Source organism: Salmo salar, chromosome ssa26, assembly GCF_905237065.1.
Source record: "Salmo salar chromosome ssa26, Ssal_v3.1, whole genome shotgun sequence".
NCBI lineage: Eukaryota > Metazoa > Chordata > Actinopteri > Salmoniformes > Salmonidae > Salmo > Salmo salar.
The window spans coordinates 46,178,759-46,195,632 of record NC_059467.1 but is presented as its reverse complement, the minus strand read 5'-3'; the positions used below and the strand labels follow the sequence as shown (position 1 = coordinate 46,195,632).

The 16,874-nt window shown below is 45.4% G+C and overlaps 1 protein-coding gene across 1 annotated transcript; it reads right to left on the bottom strand.

Annotated features, from left to right (window-relative positions):
- Nucleotides 1-3,409: 3,409 nt before the first annotated feature.
- On the bottom strand, nt 3,410-16,306 carry LOC106587738 (glycine amidinotransferase, mitochondrial). Its single transcript, XM_045708376.1, has 9 exons — nt 16,050-16,306; nt 12,742-12,963; nt 12,306-12,501; nt 11,956-12,146; nt 9,487-9,624; nt 6,711-6,875; nt 6,223-6,286; nt 5,913-6,029; nt 3,410-5,684 (listed from the first exon to the last, which is right to left on the bottom strand). Exons 1-9 carry the CDS (start codon nt 16,116-16,118, stop codon nt 5,572-5,574), a joined length of 1,275 nt encoding a protein of 424 aa, XP_045564332.1. The 5' UTR covers nt 16,119-16,306; the 3' UTR covers nt 3,410-5,571.
- Between the last annotated feature and the right edge of the window lie 568 nt (nt 16,307-16,874).

Sequence of the window (16,874 nt, the reverse complement as noted above, 5' to 3'; positions counted from 1 at the left end):
AGTGAAGGAAAAAAAAGAACAGAATTGGGCTGCCTGTGTAAACACAGCCTATGTGCTTGTGTCATGAAAACATACATTGAACACATATTGAACACACATTGATCACACATTGGAAAGCTAGTTGGCTTCAGCTTTTCAAACACAACAGAGACATTGGGCAGTGGCACTCAAAGGTCTAGTTATACCAAGAGCCGTATGAAACCCATTTGAAGACACAATAACACAATACAAAATAAACCAGTGCAATTTATATGCAGACAAAGGTATTTGAGTGTAATTATGTCGGCCATATTGGATTCAGAATAAAATTGATTTACACCAAAACAGTCTTTATTGGCATGAGTGTTATACATCATTCAGAGAGAATACCTTTCATCTATCTACCAAATTCATATTTACACGTGATTTAACCTCTATATTGGATTTTGGATGCCATATTGGATTTGAGGCTAAATTCAGGGTGGCACCAAAGATTATCCGTTGTGGTCCCCTGACTGAATTACAAGAGTAGGGGCTAAAGATATACAATCCTTCAAGGAACCTTGGACCCCCAAAAATGTAATTTGGACGTCTGAGCCCACTTGCTTTCCTTAGAGCAGATTTCTTTATCCCCAACATCAATAAACATAAATATTCCTAGTTGATATTTCCACCTAAATGAACATGTGTAACTGTATGGATTCAGGAATGAGAGAAGCACTGAATGAGAGCAAATTTGACATAGAAAGTTTGTTAATCAGCTACCAAAAAAGTAAAGCTTACATTCATCACAAATATTACTGGTTGATATTTCCACCTATTGTATCTCTGTGTTTACAGGTTCTATATTCCCGAGATGAATTAAGATATTCGAATGCTGTACATTTGTGTATATAGGGCAGGCGACTGTCTACTTGTGTTTAAAAGTTTAGCAAAATCAGAGCTTGATATATTGAGTTATATGAGCTTATGGAGCCCAGCCCTCCTTCAGACAAGCATTATTCTGCACTTTTTGAGTTTAGGTGGTGTGTCACAGTATCTACCAATTAAAACATATATACTGCTCAAAAAAATAAAGGGAACACTTAAACAACATATCCTAGATCTGAATGAAATAAATAATCTTATTAAATACTTTTTTCTTTACATAGTTGAATGTGCTGACAGCAAAATCACACAAAAATAATCAATGGAAATCCAATTTATCAACCCATGGAGGTCTGGATTTGGAGTCCCACTCATAATTAAAGTGGAAAACCACACTACAGGCTGATCCAACTTTGATGTAATGTCCGCCTTAAAACAAGTCAAAATGAGGCTCAGTAGTGTGTGTGGCCTCCACGTGCCTGTATGACCTCCCTACAACGCCTGGGCATGCTCCTGATGAGGTGGCGGATGGTCTCCTGAGGGATCTCCTCCTAGACCTGGACTAAAGCATCCGCCAACTCCTGGACAGTCTGTGGTGCAACGTGGCGTTGGTGGATGGAGCGAGACATGATGTCCCAGATGTGCTCAATTGGATTCAGTTCTGGGGAACGGGCGGGCCAGTCCATAGCATCAATGCCTTCCTCTTGCAGGAACTGCTGACACACTCCAGCCACATGAGGTCTAGCATTGTCTTGCATTAGGAGGAACCCAGGGCCAACCGCACCAGCATATGGTCTCACAAGGGGTCTGAGGATCTCATCTCGGTACCTAATGGCAGTCAGGCTACCTCTGGCGAGCACATGGAGGGCTGTGCGGCCCCCCAAAGAAATGCCACCCCACACCATGACTGACCCACCGCCAAACCGGTCAGGCTGGAGGATGTTGCAGGCAGCAGAACGTTCTCCACGGCGTCTCCAGACCCTGTCACGTCTGTCACGTGCTCAGTGTGAACCTGCTTTCATCTGTGAAGAGCACAGGGCGCCAGTGGCGAATTTGCCAATGTTGGTGTTCTCTGGCAAATGCCAAACGCCCTGCATGGTGTTGGGCTGTAAGCACAACCCCCACCTGTGGACGTCGGGCCCTCATACCACCCTCATGGAGTCTGTTTCTGACCGTTTGAGCAGACACATGCACATTTGTGGCCTGCTGGAGGTCATTTTGCAGGGCTCTGGCAGTGCTTCTCCTGCTCCTCCTTGCACAAAGGTGGAGGTAGCGGTCCTGCTGCTGGGTTGTTGCCCTCCTACGGCCTCCTCCACGTCTCCTGATGTACTGGCCTGTCTCCTGGTAGCGCCTCCATGCTCTGGACACTACGCTGACAGACATAGCAAACCTTCTTGCCACAGCTCGCATTGATGTGCCATCCTGGATGAGCTGCACTACCTGAGCCACTTGTGTGGGTTGTAGACTCCGTCTCATGCTACCACTAGAGTGAAAGCACCGCCAGCATTCAAAAGTGACCAAAACATCAGTCAGGAAGCATAGGAACTAAGAAGTGGTCTGTGGTCCCCACCTGCAGAACCACTCCTTTATTGGGGGTGTCTTGCTAATTGCCTATAATATCCACCTGTTGTCTATTCCATTTGCACAACAGCATGTGAAATTTATTGTCAATCAGTGTTGCTTCCTAAGTGGACAGTTTGATTTCCACGAAGTGTGATTGACTTGGAGTTACATTGTGTTGTTTAAGTGTTCCCTTTATTTTTTTGAGCAGTGTATATATATTTAACCTTTATTTAACTCGGCAAGTCAGTTCAGAAAAAAAATCTTATTTACAATGACAGCCTAGGAACAGTGAACTGCCTTGTTCAGTGGTAGAACAACAGATTTTGACCTTGTCAGCTCGAGGATTCGATCTAGCAACCTTTCGGTTACTGGCCCAACGCTCTAACCACTAGAATACTTGCTGCCACAATTTAACCACCTTTGCAATAAAATATTTTTACTCAACCATCCATTTCATAAATGGGAGACATTAGAGATGTGAAAAAAACATGGTTGTGTTTTGTGGAGGCCTTGTCTCTAGCCTATATGTATACATGACTGTTTATTTATTTATTTATTATTTCACCTTTATTTAACCAGGTAGGCTAGTTGAGAACAAGTTCTCATTTGCAATTGCGACCTGGCCAAGATAAAGCAAAGCAGTGTGACACAAACAACAACACAGAGTTACACATGGAATAAAGAAATGAACAGTCAATAACATTACAGGAACTGGGTTGTTATAACTAGGTTGCTTAAACCACTATGGGACTTTGTCAGCTGAGACAGATAGTTTTATTCAATGTGAATAATCTCATTGAGTTATTTGATATAAACATTTATTGAGTCAGTCCCCCTGGTTGGGTTGACAGACAGACAGACAGACAGACAGACAGACAGACAGACAGACAGACAGACAGACAGACAGACAGACAGACAGACAGACAGACAGACAGACAGACAGACAGATCAAATATAACAATAATGATATAATATTAAATGTAATAATAATAATGACATATTTCTCCCAAAATGTATTTTTTATTTTTTATCATTTATACTGCATCCTTGAGCCATCTTCAATGCTTTGGAACAATCGAATATCAATTCAAGATCCAAAACACTTGATCTCCAAGAGTACATTACATGTGCATCCAGGAAAAAACTACTACGAACGTAAACTAGGGTTGTAATGACGTAAACACATGCTGTGTCCCAAATGGTACCCTATTCCATATATAATACACTACTTTATGCACTATACACGGATTAGGGTGCCATTTGGGACACATCTAGTGACGTCCTGAACCCTATTGCTCTTTTGACCATGCAAACAGAAGCAGCTTAGCAGTGTAATGAAAATAACTAGCATAGATCTGGCTCTGTTGCTATTGTAGAAGACAGCAGAGGCATAAGGTATCAGACCAGGACAAATACATAGTGTAAAATACTTATGTCAAATACTTGAAAAAATACATGTACTTGAAAGTATTTGAGTTGCACTTGATTTAGCTTGGCGTTTGTACTTCTGGGACCATATTACATTGGTTATATTCTACCGGTCCAAACTAAATTAAGTGCAGTATTTGAAAGTATTTTTATTATTTGACCCAGGTCTACAAGGGATCATAATATCTGATATGGACCTCATTTTACTTTTAAGAAAATATTTAAAAGGCTAATTTCTGGGAAACAATGAAAAATGTATGAGCCCAAATAAAATACACATATATATATATATATATAGCTAGTGTTTCTATATGGATATAGAAAAGGTATAACATTTTAGATGTGCCTCAATTCATACCTGCATGCTACAGATTGCTGTTGTCATCCACAGATGATGGAGTCATAATCTGGATCAGAACATTCTAGTGAAAGCCAGGTCCTAACTGAACACTAAATGCTGGCGCTTGATCAATACAACTCACTTAAAAAAGCAAAAGGGGAAAAAAGAACAGGACACAATAAAATTAAAATAGTAAAATGTCAGTAGAAAGTCATCATACATACATACATACATACATACATACATACATACATATATATATATATATATACCTGGTGGAAGAACCACTGTATCAAAGAACCTAGCCTCATCACTGTACCTCAAACCGCTGAATTAAATTGGAGCACTGGACCTAGACTCTTAATAGGATGGGCAATGACTTTCTACTGACATTTTACTATTTTAATTTTATTGTGTCCTGTTCTTTTTTCCCCTTTTGCTTTTTTAAGTGAGTTGTATTGATCAAGCGCCAGCATTTAGTGTTCAGTTAGGACCTGGCTTTCACTAGAATGTTCTGATCCAGATTATGACTCCATCATCTGTGGATGACAACAGCAATCTGTAGCATGCAGGTATGAATTGAGGCACATCTAAAATGTTATACCTTTTCTATATCCATATAGAAACACTAGCTACGACCTGCCTTATTTAGCTAGCTCAATGTGAAATTCTGATTTGTGTATAATATAGTATACATTTGTCTTAACTGATTCATTCTTTTCTCATTTTTTTTTTTTTTACAAAATAGAAATACCTGAGATAAGAAAAACCATATTGTTTAATAATAATGATCTACTATAAAAAAGTTTGACACATTCTTTTAGATAAAAAAAAATCGTATAAAAAAAAATCATATGGCAGCATCAATTGATAATTGACATAAATGTTGATCTTTTTTCTGAGTTCTCAAAAGGAAGTAGTATAACGAACATCCACTCAGGGCTCTGGTCAAAAGAAGTGCACTACATATGGAATAGGGTGCCATTTCAGACGCAGACCAAGTGTGATGTCATGGTTATCATACCCATAAAGTAGCATACCCTGTCCTCTTTACAAACGACTCGTTTTTTGATGTTACTTAGAGTCGTTCAGATGGTACAACGTTGCTTCACAATAGCCAAGCCAGAAATACAGTATGTATTGAGGATATTGAGTACTTATGGTTTTTTTCTTTCTAAAAATCAAGTAAAAAAAAAAAAAACTTTTGTTGTTGTTGAGCATTAAAATGAACTCATAACCAAGCGTTTTCGCCAAAGGCACTGTCATGCACATAACTGTTTACTTTAAATCAACAAGTGGTTTTCATTTTTTGAAATTGAAAAATCAACTGCAGATTGTTGATTGGGACTTTAACCTTACTTAAGCTCAATAAAAACTGTCTGTTTCTGGCATGGCTAGTGGAAGTAGGACTCGAGGGAACCACGGCGACGCACGTCGGTAGTCCAGCAGTGGAAGCCTCCTCCCAGGGAGTTGGCGTGGCGGATGTTCACCTTGATGGTCTTGATACCTGGAGAACGGCGGGAGGGAGCGAGGGAGTCAGATAAACCAGAGGAATGGCAGTTGTCAAAAGGTCTGTCTTGGAACTTTATCTGAACTAACTTAAACAAACTAATAAAATCTATCTATCACTAAATAAAGATAAAAGGTCAAGAACTAAATGGTTGAATAAAATACTTAGTGGAGGGATTCTAATGAATAGGTCATAGGTCATACATGAAGGTCATGCTCTACTCACCAAGGTTCTCAAACATCTTGTGGATGGTGTGCTCGTTGGCATCACACATGACCCGTTTGGGGTCCAGCATCAAGACATTCATGGACAGCCACTTAGAGGACATCCACAGAGGGTGATCTGATGGGACAAAAGGTAGATTTACTAACCAGACACTCATAGATATCGTCACACCATGAAAAGACCACACCGACAGTGCTGAGTATGAGTTTTCTATCAACAAATCAGGAAGTGCTAGAAATAGGGTTGTCTTTTGTTGATAGGTGTCTTGAATTCCCAAACAACAACAACAACAACAACAACAACATCATACCATCTGGAATCAGAGGGGTTGGAGGCTTCACCACGGTCCAGCCGGCCTTCTCAAACATCTCCACCTGAAGAAGAGAAATCAGAGATGCTGTGGGTCAGACAGAGAGGTCTCTTCCCATGTAGCGTTTTATCAGTTACAGCACCACTCCACTAGAGGGCACTGCAGGAATGTATATACAGGGGGAAAGGGTCAACTGGTCAGGACTAATTTCTTGTTTCTCTCTCTCTCTCTCTCTCTCTCTCTCTCTCTCCATCCCTCCCCATCTCTCTCTCTCATCTCTCTCTCCATTCCTCCCCGTCTCTCTCCTCTCATTCTCTCTTCACTCCCTCCCTCTCTCTGCACCCCCCCTCCCGCTCTTTCTCTCTCTCTCCATCCCTCCCCATCTCTCTCTCCATTCCTCCCCGTCTCTCTCCTCTCATTCTCTCTTCACTCCCTCCCTCTCTCTGCCCCCCCCCGCTCTTTCTCTCTCTTCTCTCCATCTGACTGACCTGACGACAGGGACGGTCAGGGTTGGACAGCACCAGTCCCGGCCCGATGATGTTGAAGGTGGCGTCGATGTGCATGGGGTTGGGGTCTTTGAATGAGATGATGTGGACCTTGTAGTCCGGGGCAAGATGGCGACGCATCCACTCAATCCCCATGTAGTTTGTAACCTGGAAATAGAGAAATAATGACTGGAATCAATCAACAATAAATTGTTTACACTTTTTATGTAAAAGTCCTCTATTATTTACATATTATTCACTTAGGAATGACGTGTTTAAATGATACCTAATAACTGCTTAGTAATATCTATTACTAATATTTATACACCATTTGGTACCAGGAAGTTACCAAATGTGTTGAATTATTCAACAGCAAGTTCCAGAAAGTACCTATTGAAATCATATAATTTCCTTGTGAATACCAGGTAAACACTTTCTGAGACATAAAAGAAAGTGTTGCGTTACCCAATTCATTACCTTCACTAGTTAACACTGTGGTCCTACAGAGCACCCAATTCATTACCTTCACTAGTTAACACTGTGGTCCTACAGAGCACCCAATTCATTACCTTCACTAGTTAACACCGTGGTCCTACAGAGCACCCAATTCATTACCTTCACTAGATAACACCGTGGTCCTACAGAGCACCCAATTCATTACCTTCACTAGTTAACACTGTGGTCCTACAGAGCACCCAATTCATTACCTTCACTAGATAACACCGTGGTCCTACAGAGCACCCAATTCATTACCTTCACTAGTTAACACTGTGGTCCTACAGAGCACCCCATTCATTAACTTCACTAGTTAACACCGTGGTCCTACAGAGCACCCAATTCATTACCTTCACTAGTTAACACCGTGGTCCTACAGAGCACCCAATTCATTACCTTCACTAGATAACACTGTGGTCCTACAGAGCACCCAATTCATTACCTTCACTAGTTAACACTGTGGGTCTACAGAGCACCCAATTCATTACCTTCACTAGTTAACACCGTGGTCCTACAGAGCACCCAATTCATTACCTTCACTAGTTAACACCGTGGTCCTACAGAGCACCCAATTCATTACCTTCACTAGATAACACTGTGGTCCTACAGAGCACCCAATTCATTACCTTCACTAGTTAACACTGTGGGTCTACAGACCACCCAATTCATTACCTTCACTAGTTAACACCGTGGTCCTACAGAGCACCCAATTCATTACCTTCACTAGTTAACACCGTGGTCCTACAGAGCACCCAATTCATTACCTTCACTAGTTAACACTGTGGTCCTACAGAGCACCCAATTCATTACCTTCACTAGATAACACCGTGGTCCTACAGAGCATCCAATTCATTACCTTCACTAGTTAACACCGTGGTCCTACAGAGCACCCCATTCATTAACTTCACTAGTTAACACCGTGGTCCTACAGAGCACCCAATTCATTACCTTCACTAGATAACACCGTGGTCCTACAGCGCATCCAATTCATTACCTTCACTAGTTAACACTGTGGTCCTACAGAGCACCCAATTCATTACCTTCACTAGATAACACCGTGGTCCTACAGAGCATCCAATACATTATCTTCACTAGTTAACACCGTGGTCCTACAGAGCACCCAATTCATTACCTTCACTAGTTAACACTGTGGTCCTACAGAGCTGGTCCGTACGTAGGCCTCTAGGCCTGTATGTAATTGTGTTAATTAGTGGCTCTGAACTTGGTCATTGACAAACAATAAAAGGCCTCAAAGGGACTCAATGTGTTCAGTGAGCCAGGAATCCGTCTAAACACCAGTTGTCTGTTCTGTCGGCTTGCTTCTTGCTACAGACTGGGGATCTAATTGCAGCTAGGCAGTGTAGGCTTCTGTTGGACAAGTTCTGCATCCCTAAAATATTTTGTCTCTTTATTAGTTGACCTGTAGCTAACCTATAAGGCCAAAACAACGACACCTGGTCGTTCAACATCTCATTCCAATATCATGGGCATTAATATGGAGTTGTTCCCCTCCCTTTACTGCTATAACAGCCTCCACTATTCTGGGAAGGCTTTCCACTAGATGTTGGAACATCGCTGCAGGGGACTTGCTTCCATTCAGCCACAAGAGAATTAGTGAGGTCGGGCCCTGAAGTTGGGTGATTAGGCCTGGCTCGCAGTCAGCGTTCCAATCCCAAAGGTGTTCAATGGGGTTGAGGTCAGGGCTCTGTGCAGGCCAGTCAAGTTCTTCCACACCACTCTCGACAAACCATTTCTGAGAGACCATTTCATGAACCTCCCAATGAACAGTTATTGTGACAACGTTGCTTCCAGAGGCAGTTTGGAACATGGTAGTGAATGTTGCAACCCGAGGACAGATGATTTTTAAACGCTACGCACTTCAGCAGTCCGTAGTCACGTTCTGTGAGCTTCTGTGGCCTACCACTTTGTGTCTGAGCCTTTGTTGCTCCTAGTTGTTTCCACTTCACAGTAACAGCACTTAGAGTTGACGGGGACAGCTCTATTAGGGCAGAAATTTGACGAACTGACTTGTTGGAAAGGTAGCATCCTTTGACGGTGCCACGTTGAAAGTCACTGAGCTCTTCAGTAAGGCCATTCTACTGCCAATGTTTGTCTATGGAGCTTGCGTGGCTGTGTACTCGATTTTATACACCTGTCAGCAACGGGTGTGGCTGAAATAGACGAATCCACTAATTTCAAGGGGTGTCCACATACTTTTTTTTAGATTAAGGAGTGAACACAGTGTGACTCTATAAACTAATATGTGGCATTGTGGCCTCCAAACCTGACTCCTCTGGACAAACAGATCCCTGCCAGCTCTGATGAAGTCAGCGGCGTCAAAGCACGGCTCGTGTTCGGTGGTGACAAACTTTCCCTGGGCAGCCAGCTTGTGTCTGTCTTCCACCGTGCGGATGGGGTACTCCTGGAGGGGGCAGAGAGAAAGACAGATTAGAGAGACAGACAGGTTAGTCCTGCAGGGGGCAGAGAGAGAGACAGATTAGAGAGACAGACATGTTAGTCCTGGAGGGGGGCAGAGAGAGAGACAGATTAGAGAGACAGACAGGTTAGTCCTGGAGGGGGCAGAGAGAGAGAGACAGATTAGAGAGACAGACAGGTTAGTCCTGGAGGGGGCAGAGAGAGAGACAGATTAGAGAGACAGACAGGTTAGTCCTGGAGGGGCAGAGAGAGAGAGACAGATTAAAGAGACAGACAGGTTAGTCCCGGAGGTGGGCAGAGAGTGAGAGACAGATTAGAGAGACAGACAGGTTAGTCCTGGAGGGCGGGAGAAAGAGAGAGACAGATTAGAGAGACAGACAGGTTAGTCCTGGAGGGGGGCAGCGAGAGAGACAGATTAGAGAGACAGACAGGTTAGTCCTGGAGGGGGCAGAGAGAGAGAGACAGATTAGAGAGACAGACAGGTTAGTCCTGGAGGGGGCAGAGAGAGAGACAGATTAGAGAGACAGACAGGTTAGTCCTGGAGGGTGCAAAGAGAGAGACAGATTAGAGAGACAGACAGGTTAGTCCTGGAGGGGGCAGAGAGAGAGAGACAGATTAGAGAGACAGACAGGTTAGTCCTGGAGGGGGGCAGAGATAGAGACAGATTAGAGAGACAGACAGGGCAGAGAGAGAGACAGGTTAGTCCTGGAGGGGGGGAGAGAGAGAGACAGATTAGAGAGACAGATAGGGCAGAGAGAGAGAGACAGGTTAGAGAGACAGACAGGGCAGAGAGAGCCAGACAGGTTAGTCCTGGAGGGGGGAAGAGAGAGCGACAGATTAGAGAGACAGACAGGGCAGAGAGAGACAGACAGGTTAGTCCTGGAAGGGGGAAGAGAGAGACAGGTTAGAGAGACAGACAGGGCAGAGAGAAACAGACAGGTTAGTCCTGGAGTGGGGAGGGGGGTGAGACAGAGGTCAGAGACTGACTGGTTTAAAGGTAGACTCAGTGATAAACAAAGTAAACAGCAGTATCGGGACGATTTCCGCAACAGAGTTGAAACACGAAGCTAAACTTCTCCACCGTTTTTGGCAGGCTGCAGCCAACACACTGCAGCAGAGTGAAGTGTACCCATACAGATACTCTGTGTGAGTGCATCTTCTTGTATCACACTCATATTAAATATCTTTGGTCAACCCTGCTGCTCGTGGCAATGTCACATCTCTGAGTCTCAGTTTAAGGAGAGGTCAGAGAAACTGACAGGTTGGAACGGGGGGGTTGATTATCTACAGCCATTAAGTTATGAGTCTCAGTTTAAGGAGAGGTCAGAGAAACTGACAGGTTGGAACGGGGGGTTGATTATCTACAGCCATTAAGTTATGAGTCTCAGTTTAAGGGAGAGGTCAGAGAAACTGACAGGTTGGAACGGGGGGGTTGATTATCTACAGCCATTAAGTTATGAGTCTCAGTTTAAGGAGAGATCAGAGAAACTGACAGGTTGGAACGGGGGGGGGGTGGGTGGGTTGTAAGGAGAGGTCAGAGAAACTGACAGGTTGGAACGGGGGGGGGTTGATTATCTACAGCCATTAAGTTATGAGTCTCAGTTTAAGGAGAGATCAGAGAAACTGACAGGTTGGAACGGGGGGGTGGGTGGGTTGTAAGGAGAGGTCAGAGAAACTGACAGGTTGGAACGGGGGGGGTTGATTATCTACAGCCATTAAGTTATGAGTCTCAGTTTAAGGAGAGATCAGAGAAACTGACAGGTTGGAACGGGGGGGTTGATTATCTACAGCCATTAAGTTATGAGTCTCAGTTTAAGGAGAGATCAGAGAAACTGACAGGTTGGAACGGGGGGGGGGGTTGATTATCTACAGCCATTAAGTTATGAGTCTCAGTTTAAGGAGAGATCAGAGAAACTGACAGGTTGGAACGGGGGGGGGGTTGATTATCTACAGCCATTAAGTTGTCATGTAGGAAGTGTGTACCTTTAAATGGCCCCTTGCCACATGAGTAAAACACACACCCTGTTCTTGGGCCAAATCTCATGAGTAATACAAACACAGTAAATTTGGGCCTAATCTCATGGGTAATACAAACACAGTAAATTTGGGCCTAATCTCATGGGTAATATGTCACTTCTAGCATGATATATGAGATATGGCCAAAGCACAGAGTAATCTATGCCACGTATAGTCTACAATTTTATTCACCGCGGTTTACATAACAGTGAATGCATGTTTAGTATGTGATCCCTGCAGGAACAGAGACTCTGAAGTGAGTGAGACAGTCTCGGGGTGAGGATGGCATCTAACACCTCACCTGATCGTACAGCTCATCAGACATGGTGGGTTTTGGGGGGGTCGTCCACTTGGCACCCTTTCTGAAGTACTCCTTGATGAGGGGTCTGTAGGCCCGGTACTCAAAGAAGCGGGACCTCCAGGCCATGGGAGCCTCGATAATCTCATTCCCCACCACCATGAGGATGTCTCTGGGCATGGCAGCGTACATGCCTGGGTGGAGAAGAGGAGACATGTTAGAGACACACGGGGTTTTTTACTCAATGTTCAGGTGGTGAATTTTCGATCAAACAATCAATAATTCAACCAACCAACCAAAAGAACAATCAATTAACCAATCAATCAATCCCGTAGCGCTCCCCCTCTGCCTACCAGTCGAGGTGAAGTCTGGAGTGTTGTACTCGAAGGACCAGTCCATGGGTTCAGGTCTCTGAACTGTAACTCCCTCCATGCGGAGAATATTGCACATTTCTTCAATCTCAGCAACAGCTTTCTTCAAGTGGTCCTCAGGAAAGCTTTGGCCCCCATACTTCTGGTAGAAGGGCCAATGCTTCTCATATGTGTTAGCCTGTTGACAAAAGTTCAATACGTAATGAACTCTAATGATTTATATTTGATTTGAGCTGGTGAGTCCCATTAAAGATTTGAATGTATTTGGCAAGGAAGCTGTTGCTATTTGGAATAAGCTAATTTTGCATCAACTCAATGCAATAATAATATATTTCTATATTTATGATGCATACATCTCAGTTTGAACATAGTGTAGATTTGTTCTACATAATTGTGAGTTCTGACTTGATGACCTCACCTTGACCTCTACTGTGAAAGGAGGGACGCGCGCGTTCTCGGCGCGGCCTACGATCACCTCTTCGAGCGGGTCCCATTCGTTGTAGGCGCAGACAGGACACTCCTGTAGCTCAGGCTCAGTGACAGCGTTCTCCTCCAGGGCGCGTTGCGGCTGCGCGGCAGCAGCGGAACTCGAGTAGCTCTGGAACGCGCCCTGCACCCAGCCAGTCATGGCGCGGCCGAGCTGCGGGAAGATGAACAGCTGCGTCAGTATCATCCACTCACAAGTCACGGTGTGGTCACACATTTCATGTAATGTTTAGAATTACAGGAAATGTGCTGTAAAACTGAAACATTTTCTCTCAACCTCATGGCAAAATGTGTACAATAGCATCATATTAGCTATAAAACTGCAAATGTTTATCTTTGCCCCATAGCAAAATGTGTAGCATTGTAGGAAGTTAGTTGTTTTCCCCCCCAAAAAATCCTTAATCATGTTTCGCTCAGACCTTGCGGGGCGCGAAACTGTGGTACGCCACTGGGTCACACTGCTGGCTCCGCAACGCAACACACTGGGTCACACTGCTGGCTCCGCAACGTAACACACTGGGTCACACTGCTGGCTCCGCCACGCAACACACTGGGTCACACTGCTGGCTCCGCCACGCAACACATTGGGTCACACTGCTGGCTCCGCCACGCAACACACTGGGTCACACTGCTGGCTCCGCAACGCAACACACTGGGTCACACTGCTGGCTCCGCCACGCAACACACTGGGTCACACTGCTGGCTCCGCAACGCAACACACTGGGTCACACTGCTGGCTCCGCCACGCAACACACTGGGTCACACTGCTGGCTCCGCCACGCAACACACTGGGTCACACTGCTGGCTCCGCCACGCAACACACTGGGTCACACTGCTGGCTCCGCCACGCAACACACTGGGTCACACTGCTGGCTCCGCATCGCAACACACTGGGTCACACTGCTGGCTCCGCCACGCAACACACTGGGTCACACTGCTGGCTCCGCCACGCAACACACTGGGTCACACTGCTGGCTCCGCCACGCAACACACTGGGTCACACTGCTGGCTCCGCAACGCAACACACTGGGTCACACTGCTGGCTCCGCCACGCAACACACTGGGTCACACTGCTGGCTCCGCCACGCAACACACTGGGTCACACTGCTGGCTCCGCCACGCAACACACTGGGTCACACTGCTGGCTCCGCCACGCAACACACTGGGTCACACTGCTGGCTCCGCCACGCAACACACTGGGTCACACTGCTGGCTCCGCCACGCAACACACTGGGTCACACACTGCTGGCTCCGCCACGCAACACACTGGGTCACACTGCTGGCTCCGCAACGCAACACACTGGGTCACACTGCTGGCTCCGCCACGCAACACACTGGGTCACACTGCTGGCTCCGCCACGCAACACACTGGGTCACACTGCTGGCTCCGCAACGCAACACACTGGGTCACACTGCTGGCTCCGCCACGCAACACACTGGGTCACACTGCTGGCTCCGCCACGCAACACACTGGGTCACACTGCTGGCTCCGCAACGCAACACACTGGGTCACACTGCTGGCTCCGCCACGCAACACACTGGGTCACACTGCTGGCTCCGCATCGCAACACACTGGGTCACACTGCTGGCTCCGCCACGCAACACACTGGGTCACACTGCTGGCTCCGCCACGCAACACACTGGGTCACACTGCTGGCTCCGCATCGCAACACACTGGGTCACACTGCTGGCTCCGCAACGCAACACACTGGGTCACACTGCTGGCTCCGCCACGCAACACACTGGGTCACACTGCTGGCTCCGCCACGCAACACACTGGGTCACACTGCTGGCTCCGCCACGCAACACACTGGGTCACACTGCTGGCTCCGCCACGCAACACACTGGGTCACACTGCTGGCTCCGCAACGCAACACACTGGGTCACACTGCTGGCTCCGCCACGCAACACACTGGGTCACACTGCTGGCTCCGCCACGCAACACACTGGGTCACACTGCTGGCTCCGCCACGCAACACACTGGGTCACACTGCTGGCTCCGCCACGCAACACACTGGGTCACACTGCTGGCTCCGCCACGCAACACACTGGGTCACACTGCTGGCTCCGCAACGCAACACACTGGGTCACACTGCTGGCTCCGCCACGCAACACACTGGGTCACACTGCTGGCTCCGCCACGCAACACACTGGGTCACACTGCTGGCTCCGCCACGCAACACACTGGGTCACACTGCTGGCTCCGCAACGCAACACACGATTACAAGGCCATTCACAGGTTTACCATATAACATTATATTATAATCAAATTGATTAAGATATTAAGCTTCCATGTGGATTTGTTTTATATATTTTTCCAATCAGTAGTTGAACTGAGGTGATTCTTCAAGTCCTGACCATGATAACTATGGTTTAAAGGTAAGTAGACCAAGGACTAACCTGTTAGCTTAATCTGTTGCAGTAAGCCTTATCATACACATTCTACATTTCACAAAGACAGATGCATTACAAGGCCAAAAGGAAAACCATTGGGCAATATAAGGTAAAGCCTAACGGAGCTGTGTTAGATATGGCCTGTTGGTTTTGAGTCAAGGTGCGCTTGATAAACGCACTTATCTTGGTTGGAGGTATAATTTCATGGGGTCAGCGGGCACATGCGCTGCTCTCCGTGTCAGTGGGTTCAAGGAGGGCCCGCAACAGCTGTCCACTGTCACTCACGCGCAAAAATGTGCTGCCGGACACATTTCTCTCTCTTACACATTTCCAAATAAAGCAGAAACGTTCTCTTCCAAAAAATACATAGGTTAAAGTTTTCATTTCTGTAGCAATTTTGCATTCTACTTTGTGCAGAAGGAATTGACTTAATTCTCAATTCCAGAGAACAGCATGCGAAATTCTTGAGTGACGCAAGAAATGCTGCTATATTCGTTTTACTTGAAACAAAAACTCGTCTATGTCCGGATAAAATCAATTAATGAAAGAAAATAACATGCTTTTTGATTGGTAGACCTACATTTATTTGAGTATTTTGCTGTGAAAAGAAAGAGTAAGAAAATAGCCTATTCATTTTATTTTAAAGAATAATGTTCAAAGTAATAAGAACAAACTCAATTAATAAAAAAAAACCCATCTAATTATAAAAAACTTAAATGAAATGTGTTCACTTTTCTGAGTGACAGCCAACAGCTGTTTGCCGCAGCTGCGCTCTCCTGAGACATCTCCACATTTTATGATTTTGTACATTTCTGAATAAACAAAAAACAGGAACTAAATACCAACCATAGCTCCGATCAGATGGGCGGCCTCGGCCCCCCTGCTACCTCCTCTGAGACACCTGACTCGCAGCATTGTCCGACCTGATAATGGTGATGGCTATTTGGGATATTCTAGCAGCGGGCGGCTTCGCGGCAGGACAAGATCCACCTGAATGTCAGGAGTTCTGAGAATGAATGGAAGACCCTTCGCTTTCTGATGCCTCTTTATATCCGCTCGCAGGGCGCCTCGAGGCATTGGGACAAGTTGTGGGGGGGCAGCCAACGTGACTTGAGAAAAATGTTCCCTGAAATTCTACACCTTACGCCAGCACATTCTTATCAGCCGCACACCCAATCTCTCCCACCACACAAATGGAAGAAAGTAACGTAACTGACTGATCTGTATATATAAGTGGTTTTCAGTCACATCTGAAAAGTTCCAGACAGACTACAACTACCCAAAATATTAAAAGTTAGTGAATAACATTTGCATATCACCATTCAATGATGAGATTATTAAACCTATTGCCTGAAAAGGGGATTGAGACATTTCTGAGATAATTAGATGATGTTTCAAAACAGGGCAGATAGCATTTGTATGTCATTGTGTGTTACTGTAAGATGAATCAATTCAACTATGTGATTTATAACATGTTGATGGAACAGAGGCTGTGTGTGGGACACTGCACTAGTGATAACATGAGGCAGGCTATAGGAGGTTATGGATGAGTGCAGTTCAGACTTCCAGCAAGATAGCATATGGTTCTATAATATTCAAGGTGAATGTTATTGTACATTTCTGGATTTGCAATATCTTGTGCATTTGTGTCAGATTTAAAGAGCAATATTG

What these genes read in the sequence shown, in the direction of transcription:
- LOC106587738 (XM_045708376.1), bottom strand. Translation starts at nt 16,118, where the DNA reads ATGCTGCGAGTCAGGTGTCTCAGAGGAGGTAGCAGGGGGGCCGAGGCC. An exon ending in CTTTCACAGTAGAGGTCAAG is followed by an intron (nt 12,502 to 12,741) that starts GTGAGGTCATCA and finishes TTTTGTCAACAG; the next exon opens with GCTAACACATATGAGAAGCA. An exon ending in CTGATGAGCTGTACGATCAG is followed by an intron (nt 9,625 to 11,955) that starts GTGAGGTGTTAG and finishes TGCCCCCTCCAG; the next exon opens with GAGTACCCCATCCGCACGGT.